Source organism: Symphodus melops (assembly GCF_947650265.1).
Source record: "Symphodus melops genome assembly, chromosome: 13".
In the NCBI taxonomy this organism is placed as follows: Eukaryota; Metazoa; Chordata; class Actinopteri; order Labriformes; family Labridae; genus Symphodus; species Symphodus melops.
In genome coordinates this window covers 18,284,222-18,302,875 of record NC_136703.1, presented here as the reverse complement: position 1 = coordinate 18,302,875, position 18,654 = coordinate 18,284,222, and the positions used below count along the sequence as shown (strand labels likewise).

The following is an 18,654-nucleotide window of genomic DNA, read 5'->3' as shown; positions in this document are numbered from 1 at the left end:
TAAAACCATATTGATTTGAAATAGGCTATATAAAGTATTATTTAGCTATAGGCTATGTATCATTTTAAAATAAGTAGGTTACTACTTCTTCTGCATACATGTGCAATTAATTTGTAATTTGTTATTATAATTCACTGACATAATTGTTATTATATAATATGCTTTGAGTTATGTAACATAAGTAACATTAATTCAAAAAAAGCTTTCTGAATTTAATTATTATTGTCATCACCATTTCAAATAATGGCATATAACTTGGTTCAAAAAATGTGACCAAATAATCTGTATAGTTTCAATATGATGTAATTCAGTATTATATTAAGTATTTTTAGAATTATGCAATACTTTGTTTGAGCGTATTAGATGGACACATTGCTCTCCTACGCGCCTGTCTTGGGAGTTGCTTGTGCGAAGTTTTTTTTTCTTCTAAATGTTAGTATTATGTAATAAAATAACAAGAAAAAAAGATAAGAGTCAATAAATCTTAAATCTTAACCCCGATAAGAATCCGATTCGGGTTTTATTGTATTATTTATATGACTTTGTCTTGGTTTGGCACATTTTGGCCAAGTCTACACGTGGCCAGCTGCCACTCACATTGCCAGTTTAGGGAAAGGCCCTGCACGATTATAATACTGTACATGCTGTCGGCGTAAGGGTAGAAAGAACAGAGCGGTGCATTATGGGACTTGAAGTCAACCAAGGGGGGCGACGTTTACAGAGTTTTCTAAAAAATAAATCTGAGAAGCCTACAAGTTCCATGATGCCTCAGCACGTCAACTGTACTCTCCCACCTGATTGTCAATAGAGAGAGTAGCAATGTCTGCCGTAAGCAGAGAAGGAAGGCTTTCAAAGATGGAGAACGAAGAGAAAACTTCATCTGTGTCAAACAGGTAAACATTTTGGTGCCATACGAGAGACCACTTTTATTCAGAACCTTTTTTTAAAAAAAAGATTTTTATTGTTACCATTTTTTGCTGTCAGTTCGGTAAACTATAAGCATCTTTGCTGAGCTGCCATACTGTGTGCCTGCCTTCATGGGTACAGTCAATGCACACCGTATAAAAAAGTAACATGTCGTTGTTATGGCAACCATGAGGTTACCGTTAAATAAGTAGCTTACGGTGGATGTCATATAAATTGGCCTACTTTTAGTTCGTCGCCATGTTCACTCTCTCACTTGGTTTTAACATTCTTTTTTTCGTAGCACGAGGTACCATAACTTCCTCCGCCTAAACCAAGTAAAACATCTGAATACTGGTATTTAAAACCGAATTAAATAGTGACTGAAATACGCGAACATAACGTGCAGCAGGAGACGTAGTTCAATAAGCGTAAAGAAGAAGAGACGCATGGCATGACGTGCTTGACACAAGTACAGGGTGCGAATTTGTCTGCCCTTCTCTTCGGGGAAATACAGTGCTACAGAGACGAACGATGCTTTGGTTAGGTGACTAATGCTGAGGCTGATTACACACGCTTATCATTTCTTCGTTTGACCCAATTTACTCTCACTCTCTACAGTAAACGCAGCCTCAACCTTAAATACCCCCACTGAGCCACAGGAGGGCGCTACTGCACTGCTGCTGTACTCACCGAGGGTTCGCTCCTTTATCATAGAAATTCATAAATCTGTTGTTTTTTATTCTGAGGTGGTACTTTAAAAAATACAGAAAGCCTTGTAGACATCAACAAAGCAGCCCAAAAAAAGATACATATTTTATGAGCAAAACGCTTGGAAGTACATTTTTATGATTTAAAATGAGCAGAAAGTTTAAAAAAAAAAGTAAGGCCTTAAATGAAGACTATAAATGTAACATTTAAGTGTTGTAAACATAACTTTAGCCTCAGATTTACAGTTTGTGTTCAGGCCTACACTGTATGATAAAAGAAAAATCTGCCAAGCAATTTTACTGTATTTGCAAGAAGTATATACAGTATTGAAGTGTGCATACAAGCGACTACAAAATTACACATTTACATTTTTACATGAACTGGGTTTGTAACACCCTGTTTCTCCTGGATCCCAACATATGTGAAATACTAGCAGCTTTTGCTATGATGAGTTCAGAGGCCACATTACTTCCTGTTAATTTTGATCTATCTTTTGGCTGGTTGTTATCATGATGCTGTTGTAAAGTTAACTGAGCTGCCCTACAGGTGTTCTAGTTTCGTGTACGCTGTCTGTATAGAAATTTCACTTACATAACTGTGTCCTCGTTTCTGAAATAGATTAGAACAAGCATGTGGAATTTGAGTCGTGTTGCCATGTTTTATACTTTTATGACCTCTTTGAAATATGAACTCTGGCATCCACTTTTTTTTTAATGAATAAATGCTGACACAAACATATATTTTTTCTTCGTTTGAAAAAAACAAACAAAACATTGCTCCTGCTGAATGGACAGTGTTAGTAAGTTTAACTTTAGCTCAGGCCTGTAACCCTTCTGTGTGTCTCTGAATGTTTGAAATAGCAACCAGTTCAGCCTTGTTTTTCTCATGTGGCTTTTCGCAGCTGTCGTCTTTAAAGTAACAGCGTCAGTCCCAAAAAACCACATCGAAGATTGTGCCTCTCTCCTGAGGTTTAACCAGGAAGTAAACAGAAACTAGGGCTTGTCAAATCCATGATCCAAATATTTGAAAAACACTTGGATTGTTAGTTTAATGTGTAGTAGCTTCTGTAAGCAGCGATGATTTTTGAACTGTGAGCCGTTTGGTTTGTTTTTGCTGAGCTTGGAAACAATTAAATGTGCCTGCGACCTATGATCTCTGACAATGAGGATTTGTTTGTCTGTGCGAGTGGTGGCCCGGGAGGACTTTGCATTTGTGCCTGTTTGTGTGTGGTACATGTGTGCATTGCCTTGGGCTGCTCCTCAGACTGTCAGCTGACGGAGCAGTGGAGGGAGTGTTGAGTTTCATCATGCTGTTTATTCCCCCACTCGACACCGTGAGGAAAGTTAGGGAGGGGACATGGCAGTGGGTGTTTGTGTGACGTCTCCAGACTCTGGTGTGAGGCACACAGAGACAGAGAGAATCCCTGCAGGGGAAACAGCACTCTGCCTGCCCTCTCCCGTTCCTTTCGCCCCCCCCCCCCCTTTTTACGCCATGACACATCCAGAAAGTGTCTCTGTTTTGTAATGGTCCACTTCACGTTCATTATTTCTTCTTTTAGTTTCCCCTCAATTTGTTCCCCTGTGTCTCCGTCGCTCTCTTTTGCTCCCTCGTTCTCGTCCGGCTTCATATTGCAGCGCCGCCTGTCAAAAACAGATGACCCAAGCTTGGCATGTGTGTATGTGTACTGCGAGTGGGAACTTCTAGCTGTAACCTGCTGCTATTAATATCACCTAATGAACATAATCTGGAGGGTCGGTTATCCTCTTACATTTGTTGGTTGAGCGGCTGAGGGGAGGAGTCGAAAGCAGGGGAAAGAGGAGGGAAAAGCTGTGCTGTAGTTTTCACACTGTGCTCTCTCTCCGACAAGCTGCAGTGACTTCACCTCTCTCTCTCTCTCTCTCTATTACTCCCTGAATGGAAGAATAGAAAGCTAAGCAACTGTTTAGAGTTTCGTTTCTCATCTAAGCCGAGCCCCCTCTATATTACCATATTACCTGTCTGTCCCTCTCTTGCTATGTTGTACCAGAGGGCAGTGCTATTAAGTTCCTTATTGTGCTAGAGTGTGTGTATGTGTTTATATATATATATATATATATCCTCAGTATTCCTATTGGTAGTAGTATAGTTTGAAACACACACAGTGGACACCTCCCTTTCATGTTCCTCTGGTCATGAACTCTCTACCGTCTTACTCAGGAGCTCGTATCTCTGGATGTTGGAATCTAAGATCTGATGGCAGGTAAGTGCATCCTATTTATTTATTATTGTCGATGTCATGTCTTATTTCATCCGAAGGATCCACTAACAGTGGAAGTAGTGCCGCTGATGAAGTTGTCCGACTGTTTCTCTCACTAATGTGGATAAACAGGAGGGACAGCTCAGCTTCATGTTGACATACTTTGAGAACGTTTGCATCTGTTGCTTGTGGGATCTGTTGTGTCCCGGCTTGTGTTCTTTTTTTCTTAAGTCTTAATATAGTGTTAAAAAAAACAAAAAAAAAAACATTTAAAGCAGATAATAGGTTGACACTAGTTAAATGACTCAAGATAGACGGATGCTTTATTGATCCCGAGGGAAATTCAAGTTGGAGTGAAGTCGGTTGGGCAGCAACCAAAGAACACAGCTCAGTTCAAAAACAAATACGAGATTGTCTGATGCAACTTTGTTTTCCTCTTTTTATCGATTCTGACAGACTAGAGTATCAATAAGCCACATACTCCTTCTTTTTATACACATGGGGGGGGGAGTTCAGCGAATGAGGGAAAACACTGATTGCGAACCTTTTTGCTGGCTCTGAGTTTGATCATGCACCACCCTGTTTCTGCTCGTTGATTTCACACCATTATTTACCTCAAGCCGGTCCTGTCCTGTAGGAGGCTTTGTGCTGACCGTGTCACTTTGGTGCCTGACTTGATTACTTGCTGATGAAGCAGTTTACGCACCAGTGTTGGAGACTAGATATCAACAGAGGTTCAGTAGTTTGGTTAACACTGGAAGAAATACTCAATTCACTAACTGCATGACACATTCAGGCAGACCTCCTTTTTCTTTTGAGTTGCCAAAAACCTGAAGAGCAACTGTCAGCCATGCTCTGTTGATTTTATAACCTCTGTCATTGTGCATAGTCTTCCACTTCATGTCTAAGGTATGACAACCTGTGTTTAATGTGAAGGAGCAGTCAATACTGTGTGTACCCTCCTGAGCGAGCCAATGATTGAGCACAGTCAACCAGGCTAATCTTTAGTAGCACCCTGGTTTGGTTTTTAACTGATGACCCAGCTTAAGTGTGCTCTGCCTCGTGTTAGGAAGCCCCTCCGTTCCGTCGAAAGCTCCGGTGACCCTTTCTGCGATAAGATAAATCTCCGCTCTCTCTTGTTTGCTTCACCTCTGTCCTCTCGACGTTGTACCTGCCGAGGTATATGTGAGCCATAAAGCAGAGCGAACAAAGAGGCGACTGTGCAACGCAGGACGAAAGACAGCGGCACTTCTCGGACTCTCGAACGCCAGTTTCATGGCATCAGGGTTTTTGCAGACCTCACTGGGTGAAGTGTGGATGTCTCGAATATTGAAGTAAGTTGTTTATAGCAACTGTTGCCTGGGGACACGTGTTCCTTAGAGACACATGGCTGCGTATGTTCTCAGGTAATCATTCCTGATGAGATTTCTTCTCCTTTTTTTCCACCGATGACTGAACTGGGATCTCTTTCCTCACCCTGTCTCGGTAGATTTTTTTTTTTTTGTCCATGATATTTTATTTGGTATCGCCGGTCATGCACCACTGATGACTTCCCTTTTCACAGATCCAAAGTTTGTTTGTTTTTTTGGGAGGGTTTGCATTGTCGCCGGTTGCCTTAGCGATGAGTTACACCAGTTCTTTTGTACCATTGTTGTCTGCTCTGAATCTTAAGTAGGCTAAAGGATCACTCTCCTTTTGCTTCACTTTCATTTAGTAAGGTCACTAAATGAAATTTGAAATAAAAGAGGGCTTCAGCAGCTCCATCGTAAAGTGTCCTCCTCTCTTGGATTGTGAATGTGATGTGCAGTAAATATGAGTGACTGGCACATTCTCTCCTGTTGTCATTAGAGCCTCGTACCTGCTTATAATGAGACGTGTCACACATGGTGATGTTATTATCTAATTGTCCGGTGATCAATCATGACCGAGCCCTCAGGATGTTGTGTACACATGAGTGAGTGGCAGAACTGATCAGAGGCCTGCAGTCAAATATATGGTAGCTGAGTCAACACATTCACTCCACCCAGTTAACACCATGTGCACTGACCTTTGGTACGTCGGTACAACATCTGGCTCAGCTGCTGAGAATGTGAAGACTGAAGATTAACCGGAGTCAGAGAGTGAACAACAGTGGCACCGGTGTTGTTTACTGTCTGATAACGCGGCTACAACTCGTCATGGGGCGTGGCTGTTCTTCTCTGATAACAACCGAGCCTTTGTTTTCTGAAGGAGGAACCTCGAGAGCAGTGCTCCATAACTGGTCTCAGCTTCAGGAGCAACTACTCCACAGAAGGATTGAGACCAACACTTCTGTTTGTTTGTTGTTTTTTTTCTCAACCAATCAGATTCATGACAGTATAAAACATGTGACAGAGCAAAAAAAAAAGAATAAAACACACGTTTAAGTGCTTCATAGACTGTTTTTTCTCCAGGCACACAATCGCGACCTATTGAAAATCGTCCTCGACCCACTTGTGGGTCCTGACCCACCTGTTGAGAACCACTGCTCGAGAGAACCTCTGTGTGTTTTGGTCATCGCAGATCGTTGGCATCCACTTTTTCCACTTACTAACTTTTACCACCGTTCAACCGAGGGATACAAAACATTGGATTTGATAGAAATGTGACCAATATGTTTATTATCGTTGAGCTTCTTCACTGCGTATCCTACATCTTGTTATTCCTGCTCTTTTTCTAATGGTCCACTGGCAGATTGAACTTGTAACATCACTAAGACATTTCCTTACAGTCTCACTAAAACAGGCTGGACTGTTTGACTCAGATTATTATTTATTTATTTATTATTTATTTATATTATATATTATATTATTATTATATTATTATTATTATATATATATTTTTTAAAGATTTATTTTTGGCCTTTATGCCTTTATCATATGCCTATATATATTATATACCGCTGCGCCACCAGTGCGCCCCTCAGATTAGTATTTTAAATTGAGAAAAACATTTTCCTCTTTTCAAGTTGCCCCTCTGCTGTGGAACATATTCTGTACACGTGAGGGGACTGAAGACGAAGTAAACGGTGATGGTGCTTTCAGGGAAAATCCGTTTTTCTTGCATGATTCATGTCAGACAGACGCAAACGTCTGAACAGGACGCCGTTCCTACTGATACGTGGGTAAGAGTGAAGAAGCCGTGTCGAGTCACGCTGCATCCCAGTCACAGGTCGGAAACAGCGGAGAAACGGGAAAAGACGATCTCTGCTCTGCTGAAGTTAAAGCGAGCGCACATAAAGTCCACAAACAAAGTGTTGTGTGCCTTCCTGTTTGTTGTAGGGGAGGTCACATTGTGTTGGTGGGCAGCCAATCCGATATGAGCGGTTGGGGAAACGTTGATAAAATAGTTCCTTCTTTGTTTCCAGTGGAGGTGGTGAGGGGTCGCTGGACCGGCTCCTTCCCGCAGTGAGCACAGGTCTGTCTCCCAGAAAAAGGACCACCAGCCAGTGTAAGTCTGAGCCTCCTCTCCTCCGCACCTCCAAACGAACCATCTACACGGCCGGACGCCCACCTTGGTACAACGAACATGGAACACAGTCCAAAGAAGCCTTCGTCATCGGTAGGAAACCTAAAGACGTTTCAGCTCAAATGTAACAAATATGCTGTTCTGTTTTCTTCTGTGTTATTGTACAGTGTCCTCAATGTATCAGAGAATCAAACACTTGGTGTTAATACGTCTTAGAAAGCTTTTCTCAAAACTGAAGGAAGGGGAAAAAACAGCCCATAGTATCTTAAGGCAAAACCCAAAGAATCTATCAACTACGTTCATTCTTAATAAGTTTAACTTGTTTAATACGCTTTTCTCTTGTTACTTAACAGGTGAATGGATTTTTTTTTTTTTTTTTTGGAAACAATGTTAAATGACACCCTGTATGAGAAGATAAAAGGGCGGCATTAGCTCCGCCCTGTTGGGACTTTGGAATCAGAGGGCCGTTCCAAAAGGGTCATTTCAAGTCCCGATGCGGATCAAAAGTATGGAAGTTGGTAGCTGTAGAGGTGCCGGGTCGCTTCTTTAGGACTGCAGAGACGCTGCAACAGCCCCTCAATGTCCACAGTCCCTGTTTGTTTGTTTGTGCGTGTGTGTGTATTTCAGGTGTGAGAAGCGTGCTGTCAATAACAGAGTGTAAACCTCAGGGATTAATAAAGTGTGTCCAAAAAGAAGAAAGAAAGAAGTAAGCGCTGTATTTACTGCTAATAGATATTGACAAGCTCATCCGGTGACATTCTTTACATCTAAAGGGAGTCAGAGGTAGCTCCGCTTCACGTGTTCCACACAGACGCGGTTTATTCAGCTCGAGCTCAAAGGAGCATTTCGTCAGGTAAAGTCTTCGCCTGCGTGTTCATGGTGACAATCTGATCCCTGTTTCTACCTGCCACTCTGCATGCAAACAGTGGCCTAAAACAACCCCAGCGTTCAGGTCAGGCTGGGACGAGCGTGTTTCCCACGGAGCGAACGTGTTTAGATTTGACATTTTTAATCAAAAATGATGCAAAAACGTGTTTCCCCACCCGTTTGTGTTTCAGGTCTGTGTGGCGGCAGTGCTTCAGGAAAGACGACAGTGGCGAGGAAAATCATTGAAGCTCTCGATGTTCCATGGGTGGTGCTGCTCTCCATGGACTCTTTTTACAAAGTATGCATGTGTGTCGGCTCCCCGTGTGCATTTGCATGCAGCCGCACAGCAGTTTGCATGTTTTAATTTGACAAAGTTGTGTATACCTTCAAAGGGTGGTTTGCTGAGTCATGACACGTGTGCGCGCCTCTTCGCTTCAGTCGTCATTCGTTTAGATTCTGCCCATTGAACTTGGTGTCAGAGGAAGAAAAAGGTTTGTCTTGTGTCTTTGCCAGCCCCTCAGTGACCTGAGGTAAGCGTAAGGGAAGAGGGAGACTGAGTGCAGGAGACAGAGTGAAAGGGAGAAAATGGGATTACTCTCACGTCCTGCAGGGGAAATGAGGATAAAGTGGGGACTGAGTGGAAAGAAAGGAGACGGAAAGGATAAAATACTTGAAGGCGGATGAGTTAAAAGAGAGACACTGTGGAGAGCAAATTGAAGAGAGAAAGAAATGGTGGTGGAGAGCAATCAAGCAAGAGCCATAATTGTTGTTCCTCTATGCCTCCACCCACTCTCTGCTTATGTAATCCTGTCACAATCTGACAGCAGCGGTTCAGACTATGCAGAGTGGGAGGGATTTACCACTGGCCAATGGTACTGGAGAGGTTGGCATCCAAAACATTTCCTCATGAATTGTTGCCCTTTTTCAATTCTTACAGTATCTACTTTTCTGTGTGAGGGGTTTCCTCTTGTTTGTTTTTTTTCTCAGCCTCCAGAGAGCCTGAAACACCGCTTGATCATAAAAAGTGTTAAATCATTTCACTTGAGAAGGGGGCGTCGCTTGCTGCTCTGAAACTGCCAAATGCCAGATCTGAGGTTTTAATACTCAGCTACCCTGAGGGCAACACACACACACACACACACACACACACACACACACACACACACACACACACACACACACACACACACACACACACACACACTCATTCTTAGCACCTGGTACAGACGTCACAGCAGCGCATGATGTTCTCCTAATTTTAGGTTCCCTTCCTTTTAATGCTCTTGAACAGTAGGCTGTGTCCAAGGGGTTTTTTTTGGTTGTTTTTTTTTGCATACGCTTATGTGAAAAAACAAAAAAATGTGCTCCTGTATTTTAATGTTTTTATATAAATAAAAAAAATAGTAATATAAGTATAAGTAATATGCACATTTAAATGTTCAAAATGTAAGCACAAGCTTGGAACTGTAAGTCAGAGGAAACATTTTTGTAAAGAATTCCTTTTTTTTTTTTTTTACATACCACCTCTCGACAAATTAGCTGTGGAATAACTCCGGCGTTTGTGTTGTAATCGTCAGGTCCTCTCCTCTGAAGAGCAGACGCTGGCTGCCAGTAATGACTACAACTTCGACCACCCTGACGCCTTTGACTTTGACCTGCTGACACACACGCTGCGCAAACTCAAACAGGGCAAGAGTGTGAAGATCCCCGTGTATGATTTTACAACCCATGGCAGACAGAAGGAGTGGGTAAGAAAGACCAAAACACACAAACATCACACCTCATGCACTATGTAGCATCAGTCAGCCTGTTTGTGAACTGACCAAATATAATCTCAGTTTCTCCTTGACCTAAGAGGGTTTGAATCTTCCTGGCTAGAGGTTTACAACGGTATTATACATTTATAATGGCATAAGTGGGATGATGCCCTCATCTTACTTCACTAGACGTTCTCTAATCAGTGTGAAGCTGAGATGGATTATGATGATGATTGCTGTAATACTCCATTCTCACTGTTTGTGCATGTGGATGTGTACAGTATGTACATTGAACTGTAATCCTTAAAAAAAAAATGTGTGTGTCCACCACAGAAAATCGTGTATGGAGCCAGCGTTATCATCTTTGAGGGAATCATGGCCTTCACAGATAAAACACTTCTGCAGGTAGGCAAGTTGACGGTACTGGTGTGAGGTTTGTTTGTGCATGGGATGAACCAGCATGCTCTTTTTCTCCAAATAAATGAATCTGAATCAGTGTTAACTAGCTTATCGAATGTTAAACTATACATTCTAATTGTCACTGAGAACTCTTTTTTTTGGACCTGATAAGTCATTAAAACCTGCCTATATGACATAAGAGCATAAAGAGGCTGTGTTAGATACAGTGTCTGAATCACGTCCTGTATCGATCCACCAGACTCATTGTCATCGTTTCATTTATGATTGACGTGTTATGTAGTGCACACACGAGGACAACTCTGTTTAAGAGCCACTGATACAGCAAGTTAGTGAAGCTGTTCTCACATACTGTACGCACTCCTGATCAGAACTTCAGGAGAACTACACCTTAAATCCTCCTGTCTGATTGTTCACGCATGCACCACACAGCGGGACGCCGTTCCTGCCTGCGGACTAAACAAACGAGTCGGCCATACAACCTTCTGATGGGCACATTTGCCTTTAGATCAATGCTACGTGCAGTTCCACAGGGTCACAACACCAACGAGAAGAAGCGCAGACGAACGCAGTGGTGAAACAAAAACATTGCGGTAATGTGCATGCAGTCTGGCAGTGCATCAATCAGAGGGAATAATTGTCCCCACCCAATCCCACTGGCTTGAAGTCAACTCTGCCGATTTTATCCTGCTGCATTCTCACATCAACTCACTCAGTCTTCAGGTGGGAAAAATACAAGGTGGCAGGAAAACCTCTTGATATAGTCTCTCCCCCCCCCCCCGAAAACTTCAGGAACTTCATGCGAGTGTGAACAAGTCTATATCGAAGTAATGAATGTGAATGTAGCTGTTACTCAGTCGATCACAAACACTTTAACACTATCATGACATACTCCGTCTGAACATGTTCCAGCGGTAGTGAGTGGCTGTCTGAAGCTTAATATATTTATTTATTTATTTATTTAAAAAGGAAACTGAGGTTCAGCAGATAAAACTTCAGGCTTCATTTGTGCATTTACAGAATAACTCATTTTAGAATTTCAGACCTGAAAAGAAAACATTTCAACGATTTTTAGCACAGAAATCTTTCACTTTGATAACAAAAGTATCGACATAATGTGCACGTGTCGAGCTGTGTGTTGAAGAATTCGGCCAAAGACACAAGGAAGAAGCTACAACTAGAATCAGGAGGGTATAATTAGCTCCTCTTCTGTGGGATGCATGCTCTGAGGTTTCCTTTTCTTCTCCGTTTCCATTTCTCCCGTCAGTTGCTGGACATGAAAATATTTGTGGACACTGACTCGGACATCCGGCTGGTGCGACGCTTGAGGAGGGACATCACGGACAGGGGCCGAGACATCGAGGGTGTCATCAAACAGTACAACAAGTTTGTCAAGCCAGCGTTTGAGCAGTACATCGAGCCCACCATGCGCCTGGCTGATATCGTGGTGCCACGTGGTGCGTGCACATTCCATACACGCACGTTTATACACAAAGTCATTCAGCATTACATAAGGAGTAATATGATACTACTCAATTGAAAGGCGCTCAGTTAGAAGGGATCGCACTTGAGTTTTAACTGCTATACAACGGAATCATGTTCGTGTTTTTCAATCACTGAAACTCCAAAATGAGCTCCATGTTTCTCTGTGTTTGGTTGTCCCGTCAGGTGGGGGAAATATGGTGGCCATAGATTTGATTGTGCAGCACGTCCACAGTCAGCTGGAGGAGGTAAGAGAGGGTGCACTTGAAAAGGTAGATACCATATAACACACTCCCTCACAGGAAATGTCTCACTCCAGTTTATTCACTAAGGAGAAATACATTTGACCTTTTACAGCCCTTAATTCATCCCACCGTCGGTCATGAGAGTGCAATATGTGTTGCTCTTATCTGAGCATGTGTCTTACTGTTAAAGCCCACAGTACATCATTACAACACTCGGACAATGTGCATTAATTAAAAGCTCCATCGCTCCCTCTAGTGGATTTCAAGTGCACTGCACTGATTTAAGGAAAGGAAGAATTTGCATCTTTACGTTTCTTCAACTGTGTGAAAAAGAGAAAGTGATGAGAGTGGAGTGAAGTTCTGACAGCAGTAGAAAACTTTTTTTTGTCGTTTGAACCAAAATAACGGCAACTAAGTCTTTACTCTCGTGCTTTCTGCATCTTCACAGGGTCAGCATTTTTCACAAGAGTTACAGCCTTAGAACACAGAATAGATCAGTTTAAATCAACAGTGGTTTAACAGAGCTGACCCCTGGTTGATTCAGCATCACCACTCCTAAGTTCAAGATATCGTTTAGATTCATACTTTCAAGTAAATCAATAATCACAGAACTTTATTAGAGACAATTCAGTTCTAATAAACAATCGTGTGGCGTTGATGGTACAGTCCAAAAATCTCTCCACATTAAACCGTTCAATTCTAAATCAGTTTGCAACCTTTGAATTTTATTGTGCAACATGCACTTATTGACTTGAAATGGAAAAAAAGAAAAAAAAGGGTTGCTGGTTGGTAGCACGTTGTGCCACAGTGCAGTTTGCTTTGTTTCCTCGGCACTACACACACACACACACACACACACCTATAACCCACATTCACTGCTGATGGACTGCTCTCTCACTCTCTCCTCCCTCCCACCTCCCCCCCACTCCCCCGCCACCTCAAATCCCTCCGGGGCTCACAGCGCGAGCTCAGCGTCAGGTAGAGTTGCCTTTATCCTGTCTGTCATTCTCTCCTTACCATCTGTTCAGTTTCCTCCCCCCCCCCCCAAAAAAAACCACTCCTGCTTCTCACTGGGACAGAGAGGAAAGGAGGCCAGGATAACCAACCTCCACCTTCCTCTCATCTGCTGGCTGCCATGGCACATCACCAGGCGTGCTGTTGTATCTGTCGAGCAAATATGCCTAATTAATGATCAGTCCTTAGAGAGTGTGCCAAAAATACCCCACGCCAGCACTAAATGCACTACAAAGTGCATGGGAGCTGCAGTCTAAAATGAAATGTGAAGCTAAGTTCAAAAGTTTGGATTTGGTGTGGTGCAGCCAGCATTTAACGTAAAGGCGTTGGTTTTTCTTCTCTCTACCTTTTTTTTTTTTTTTTTTAGAGAAATGACAGCTCACACTCTTCCTTCCGTCTGTGTCTAAAAATACACCAACGAGTGGAGTCACTGACCCCTCCTTTCAACAAGAATCAGAGAATGGATGACTGTAACAGAAAGTGAGAGAGAGGAAGCTCTTGCTTCAGCTATTGTTGCCTATCACATACCTCAGCCACAGAGAAAGTTTCCAATACTACAGAGCGCTGACTTTTTCCATTGAATGTCGGCCACACTGTCTGAGAGAGAGAGAGAGAGAGAGAGAGAGAGGAAGTGAGCTCGGTGTCTGTCTTTAGACACAGGATGTGCTGGGGCCTGTGAGCTGAAATACCAATCTGTACCTTCTACACACTGAAAGAGTGACAGCCACAGGATAGCTTGTGCACCACCCACGCAAACACGCAATGGGTGCACATGCTCAGATATCGAAATCTGTTTAAAAGTCTCTTTTATTTTCCCCCCTCTTAGCATCTGCAGAAGATGTTTTGTGGCGCGGCGCTTGTCGCTGTGAATCCTCTCTGAAATCGTGAAAAATTAACACTTACTCGTAGCCAGGAAACATCTTACACTAAAATAGCCGTTTACCTTGGTGGTTGGCGTTTCTGAGACGTCCTCTAAGTCTCAGCTGTCACACTTTTTACTGTGTTTCATTTTCCCTTCATCCACCTGATGTTATGTCTTTTTTTTTCCGTTTTTTTTTTCCTCCTCTTATTTGTTGTTCTTCGTCTTTCTGTGTCCCGTCTGTCGTGATTGTTGTTCTGTGTCGTCGTCCCGAACCCCCCCTCCCAAAAAAAAAAAAAAATCTCCCCCATAGAGGAAACTTCGCTGGGATATGTGAGCAGATTTGTTATGATTTTTCTTTCTTATTGCATCGTGCCTTTGTGTACCTCAGTGATGGAGTGGATACTAGAAGTAGAGACAGTATGACTACCTCACTGAGTATTTTGCAGCAGTGTGACAGCTCTTTTAGAACCCTGGTTAGACTGGGGTTTACTAGAGAACCAAACCTTGTGTGTTCCTGTAGAATATTCATCGTAGTAGAGACCTGTCATGGAAAAGAATCATCAAACCTTTTTTTTATTTATTCAAGTAAGAGTGACTTTTATCTCTTTAAATAAAAAGGTCTAACATCTTTTCCATCACCATGGTCTCTGGGCTGCTTTAATTCTTAACTGACAAACTCCAAACTGCCACTGTGTGCTTGTGTCTCCGCCCTTTCTCACTCAATACTTCTGAGCTTTTCCTTAACTGCTACTAAATCAAACCGATTTGTGACGGATGTTTTCTTCTGCTTGTACTGACCCGTCTGTTTCTCTGATTGTGCACACGGTACACCTGTGTGCAGAGAAGTGTTCATCACGCTTTTATTTGTGTGTGTTGTACTCATGCGCTCCGTTGATCTCTCTCTTTCTCTCACCCTGCATCCACCACTGTTCTGCTATTTGTTGCCACGGTTACAGGGCAGCCTTGGCCTCTGCACACCAGGCCCAGCCTCTCCCCCAGACCCTCAGCGTTCTGGAGAGCACGCCCCAGGTCCGGGGCATGCACACTATCATCAGGTAAAAGCTTGTGAGCTTGATTTAGTTATTATCTACTTCTTCTTCTTTCTTTTTGGAAACATCTTTAACATCTTTTTTTTTTTTTTTTTTTTCTGCTTATCACCATCTTTAGGAACAAGGAGACCAGCCGTGACGAGTTCATCTTCTACTCTAAGAGGTTGATGCGTCTGTTGATCGAGCGGGCGCTCTCCTTCCTCCCCTCACAGGTGCCAAACACTGAAACACGTCCTTCACAGCTCTGTCGTCCTCTGTATTTGGTAGAACTTTGAATCTGTCCCATTTCTACCTGAGTGAAGATGAAGATGTAGAAGGTAAAGGAAAGAAGAAAGGTGCAGAAGAGAGGAAAGTGTGACATGTCAGATGGAAGTTCACAAATACCCGTTAACAGTGAGACGCAGTATGTTGAGACAAAGAAACATTGATAAGAGTATGTCCTTGTAATGTTTAAAAAAAAAAAAAAAAATCAGATAAGAGTGCCGTCATTGGCCTGCATCAAGAGGATGGAAACTAAGTCACCACAAAGCAAAGTTTCCATACTATAACCAGAAGATACAGGTTACACAAACTGAGGCCGACACTCACAAACTCATTTCCTCACCTCTTTTACACCCTGTAATCAGCATCATTCTCACACTGTGTTTTTGAATATTATCTCAGGTCCACATAGTCCAGACCCCCCAGGGAGAGGATTATGAAGGCAGGGCTTTCCACGGGAAGATGGTAAGTAAACTCTGATTCCTGCGCGTTTCTTTTTTGTTGTTTTCGATACAGTTCATCATGTCTCCACACCAAACTGTTTGTAATCAACCTGTTTCTTCTCCCTTCTCTTTCTTTGTCTTTTCTCAGATTACAGGAGTGTCCATCCTTCGAGCCGGGGAGACCATGGAGCCGGCTCTGAGGGCCGTGTGCAAAGACGTCCGCATTGGCAAGATCCTCATCCAGACCAACCAGGACACGGGAGAACCAGAGGTGCGAACAAATAAATGAATACAAAGTGAAATCATTGATCTTTATGGCTTTATTTATGGAGTGTGTTCTGTTCCTCTTGTGTCACATTTGATAGTACAGATCTGATATTCACCCACATCCTGTCTCTAAACTCTTTCAGCTTCATTACCTGCGTCTGCCCAAAGACATCAGTGAGGATCATGTGATCCTGATGGACTGCACTGTGTCGACTGGAGCTGCTGCCATGATGGCCGTTCGAGTCCTGCTGGTGGGTGCTTCCCAAAGTTCACAAGTCCACATTACCATAAGTTGATCCCACCTATTTTCATGGCCTGGTTGTCTTTTTTTTTTTTTTTTTTTTTTTTTAGGACCATGATGTTCAGGAGGACAAGATCCTGCTGGTGTCTCTGCTAATGGCAGAAATGGGAGTCCATTCTGTAGCGTACGCATTCCCACAAGTCAAAATCATCACCACAGCTGTGGATAAGAAGGTCAACGACCTCTTCCACATCATACCAGGAATAGGTGAGCTGTGGTGTAACGTGGATGAGTGTGTGACAACATTTTGAGATATCTTATTTATTGTTGGACGATGTCAGCTTTGATTTTTTTTTTTGATTTTTTTTTTCTTTTGAAATGATGTTGACACGTTTAAATCCTTGTAGGAAACTTTGGGGATCGATACTTTGGAACAGATGCACCACCTGACTGGAGCGACGAAGAGATGGATGAGCCCAGTTACTGATTGGATTTCTTTTTGCCACTGCTATGACTTCTTGAAAAATGTGAGGGCTGTGCTCCTCAGAGGACACGATGAAGGAAAACTTTCTGCCTCTGCTGAGACTTAATGTGTGTTCTTCAGCCAAAAAGAAACTGAAGCAAGACAAACACAATGCTCATGTGCAGCCACTCCCAATTTTAAATTGTATCATTCTGTACAAAATTCTGTTGTTATAAGTGAAATATTTTTATATGTACAGTGTCTGTCCAAATGTTTGAAGGTTTTAAGATATATACATCAAGCCTTAAGCCGTGCACTGTGGCCGACACAGCTGAATGTGAATTTGCACGTGCTGCTAAAGAAAATATAACAAGCTTTACTTTTATTTCCTACCACATACCTTCCCCAATAACTTCCGACAACTTTGACAAAAGTTAAATCAGAACATGAACCCATGTAGTCAACTTCCATCACCACGAGCGCTTTCTGAAGGACCATTGAATCGGAAAATGTGTAGGTGTATCTGTCTCTCTTTTTTCTTTTTTTTTCTTTTTTAGCTCTCTGGTTCACCCTCCCCCTTCTCCGTTGATGCTGACCTAACCAGTTGAAATGGGTGTTAAAAGCCGTTTTTCATTATACAGCTTTAAGTATGCTCTTGTGGTATGCAGCATGTCCTTCATTTACATATTTTAGCTATGGAGAGATCTGACCAGTCAGCAGGCGAATCAGACTTGTTTTTACTGCTTTGAAAGTGGGTCAATGCGTTTAACCAACACAACACAATTTCAGTGTCACACACTCTGGTCTACATGTTTGTATTTATTTATTTTTTTAATTTTAACGTTTGACGATGCATACGATTAGTGCCTGGTTATCTTCATATCAGAATGAAAATGATATGTCTGCTAATATGGACGGTGCCTTTTTTTTTTTTTTTTTTAATGTATATCGACTTGTTTCACTGTAAAGAGACAGCTCTGCGGGGCGCAGGTACCCAAATGGTTACGTTAAGTGCAGAGACTGTAGTCCTCGTCACAGCGGCCGTGGGGTTTTCGAACCAGAAATCGGCCCAATGCTGCATTTCATCCCCTCCACTTTCTTCTCAACACTTCCTGTCTCACTTCAGCTGTCCTTTTTAAAGGAGGCAAAAAAGCCCCAAAAAGACACAGCTCTCCAGTATTCGGTTCCACTGCATCTACATGGTTATTTGAACAAATTAAATTAGGCATCAGAAAGTAATGAATACCATCTACATTTTATTTATTTTATTGTGTGATCATATTGTACTGTATTATTTTATATTAAGTATCATTAAGGCTGATCCCTTCACAAATGTGTAACTATTCTCACTGTTGAAAAGGTATTTCAACATTAAAAAAAGGGTTTTGGAAAGAATCAGCGATGCACAACATAAAGGGAAAAATATGAAATAACATAGTAACTGCATCTTGTGGTGTTACTACTGTAGGTTCACCTTTACATCACCTGCTGCTGTACAGTTTGTGCTTACTGCTGAATATAACTGTTAGTGAGTCATTCTGGTCTCAAAGTTCATCCGTTGTGTTTGCAGCCTGCGAGCTGCTTTGTGTTATTCACTTCAGCCGCATATGTTTTTATAGACATATTTAATTAAAGTGCAATACAGCTTTTCATTGGCTTCGAGTGTATTATTTATTTTATGTGAATTATGTTTCTCAATGAGCAGGAAGCTCAGCGCAGTCACACAGAGGTCATAACTCTGCCCAATCTGATTTCTTTAGTCTGGGTTATTAAAATGCACCTCAAAGCACACAAACTCCTCATCAGGTTTTCTGGACTCGTATTTACTTTTATCAGACATTTCAAAACAACCCACTTTAAAAAAAATAAATAAAAAAAAAGCAGGAAGGATATTGTGGTCGTCCTCTTCTCATGGAAAGCAACTTTCGATATCTTCCATCACTTTCCATA

General features: G+C 42.1%; 1 protein-coding gene across 5 annotated transcripts; it reads left to right on the top strand.

Moving 5' to 3' along the window:
* The first annotated feature begins 678 nt into the window (after window positions 1-678).
* Window positions 679-18,354, top strand: uckl1b (uridine-cytidine kinase 1-like 1b). Of its 5 annotated transcripts, none has more exons than XM_079359513.1 (15): window positions 679-893; window positions 7,236-7,429; window positions 8,395-8,501; window positions 9,781-9,951; window positions 10,294-10,365; window positions 11,645-11,834; window positions 12,046-12,107; window positions 14,291-14,310; window positions 14,937-15,035; window positions 15,148-15,241; window positions 15,693-15,755; window positions 15,882-16,004; window positions 16,144-16,251; window positions 16,352-16,508; window positions 16,649-18,354. In XM_079359513.1, exons 1-15 carry the CDS (start codon window positions 820-822, stop codon window positions 16,726-16,728), a joined length of 1,614 nt encoding a protein of 537 aa, XP_079215639.1. In that variant the 5' UTR covers window positions 679-819; the 3' UTR covers window positions 16,729-18,354. The 5 variants fall into 5 exon arrangements, with proteins under 5 accessions (XP_079215639.1, XP_079215638.1, XP_079215640.1 ...); XM_079359512.1 differs by lacking the exon at window positions 14,291-14,310 and adding an exon at window positions 13,066-13,082 and having other exon boundaries at window positions 12,046-12,131; XM_079359514.1 differs by lacking the exon at window positions 14,291-14,310 and adding an exon at window positions 13,066-13,082 and having other exon boundaries at window positions 680-893.
* The last annotated feature ends 300 nt before the right edge of the window (window positions 18,355-18,654 follow it).

Bases quoted from the DNA above. Each gene is read 5' to 3' on its own strand.
- uckl1b (XM_079359512.1), top strand. From the start codon at position 820: ATGTCTGCCGTAAGCAGAGAAGGAAGGCTTTCAAAGATGGAGAACGAA. The intron at 11,835-12,045 runs GTGCGTGCACAT...TTGTCCCGTCAG, and splicing joins TGATATCGTGGTGCCACGTG to GTGGGGGAAATATGGTGGCC. The intron at 15,242-15,692 runs GTGCCAAACACT...ATATTATCTCAG, and splicing joins TCTCCTTCCTCCCCTCACAG to GTCCACATAGTCCAGACCCC.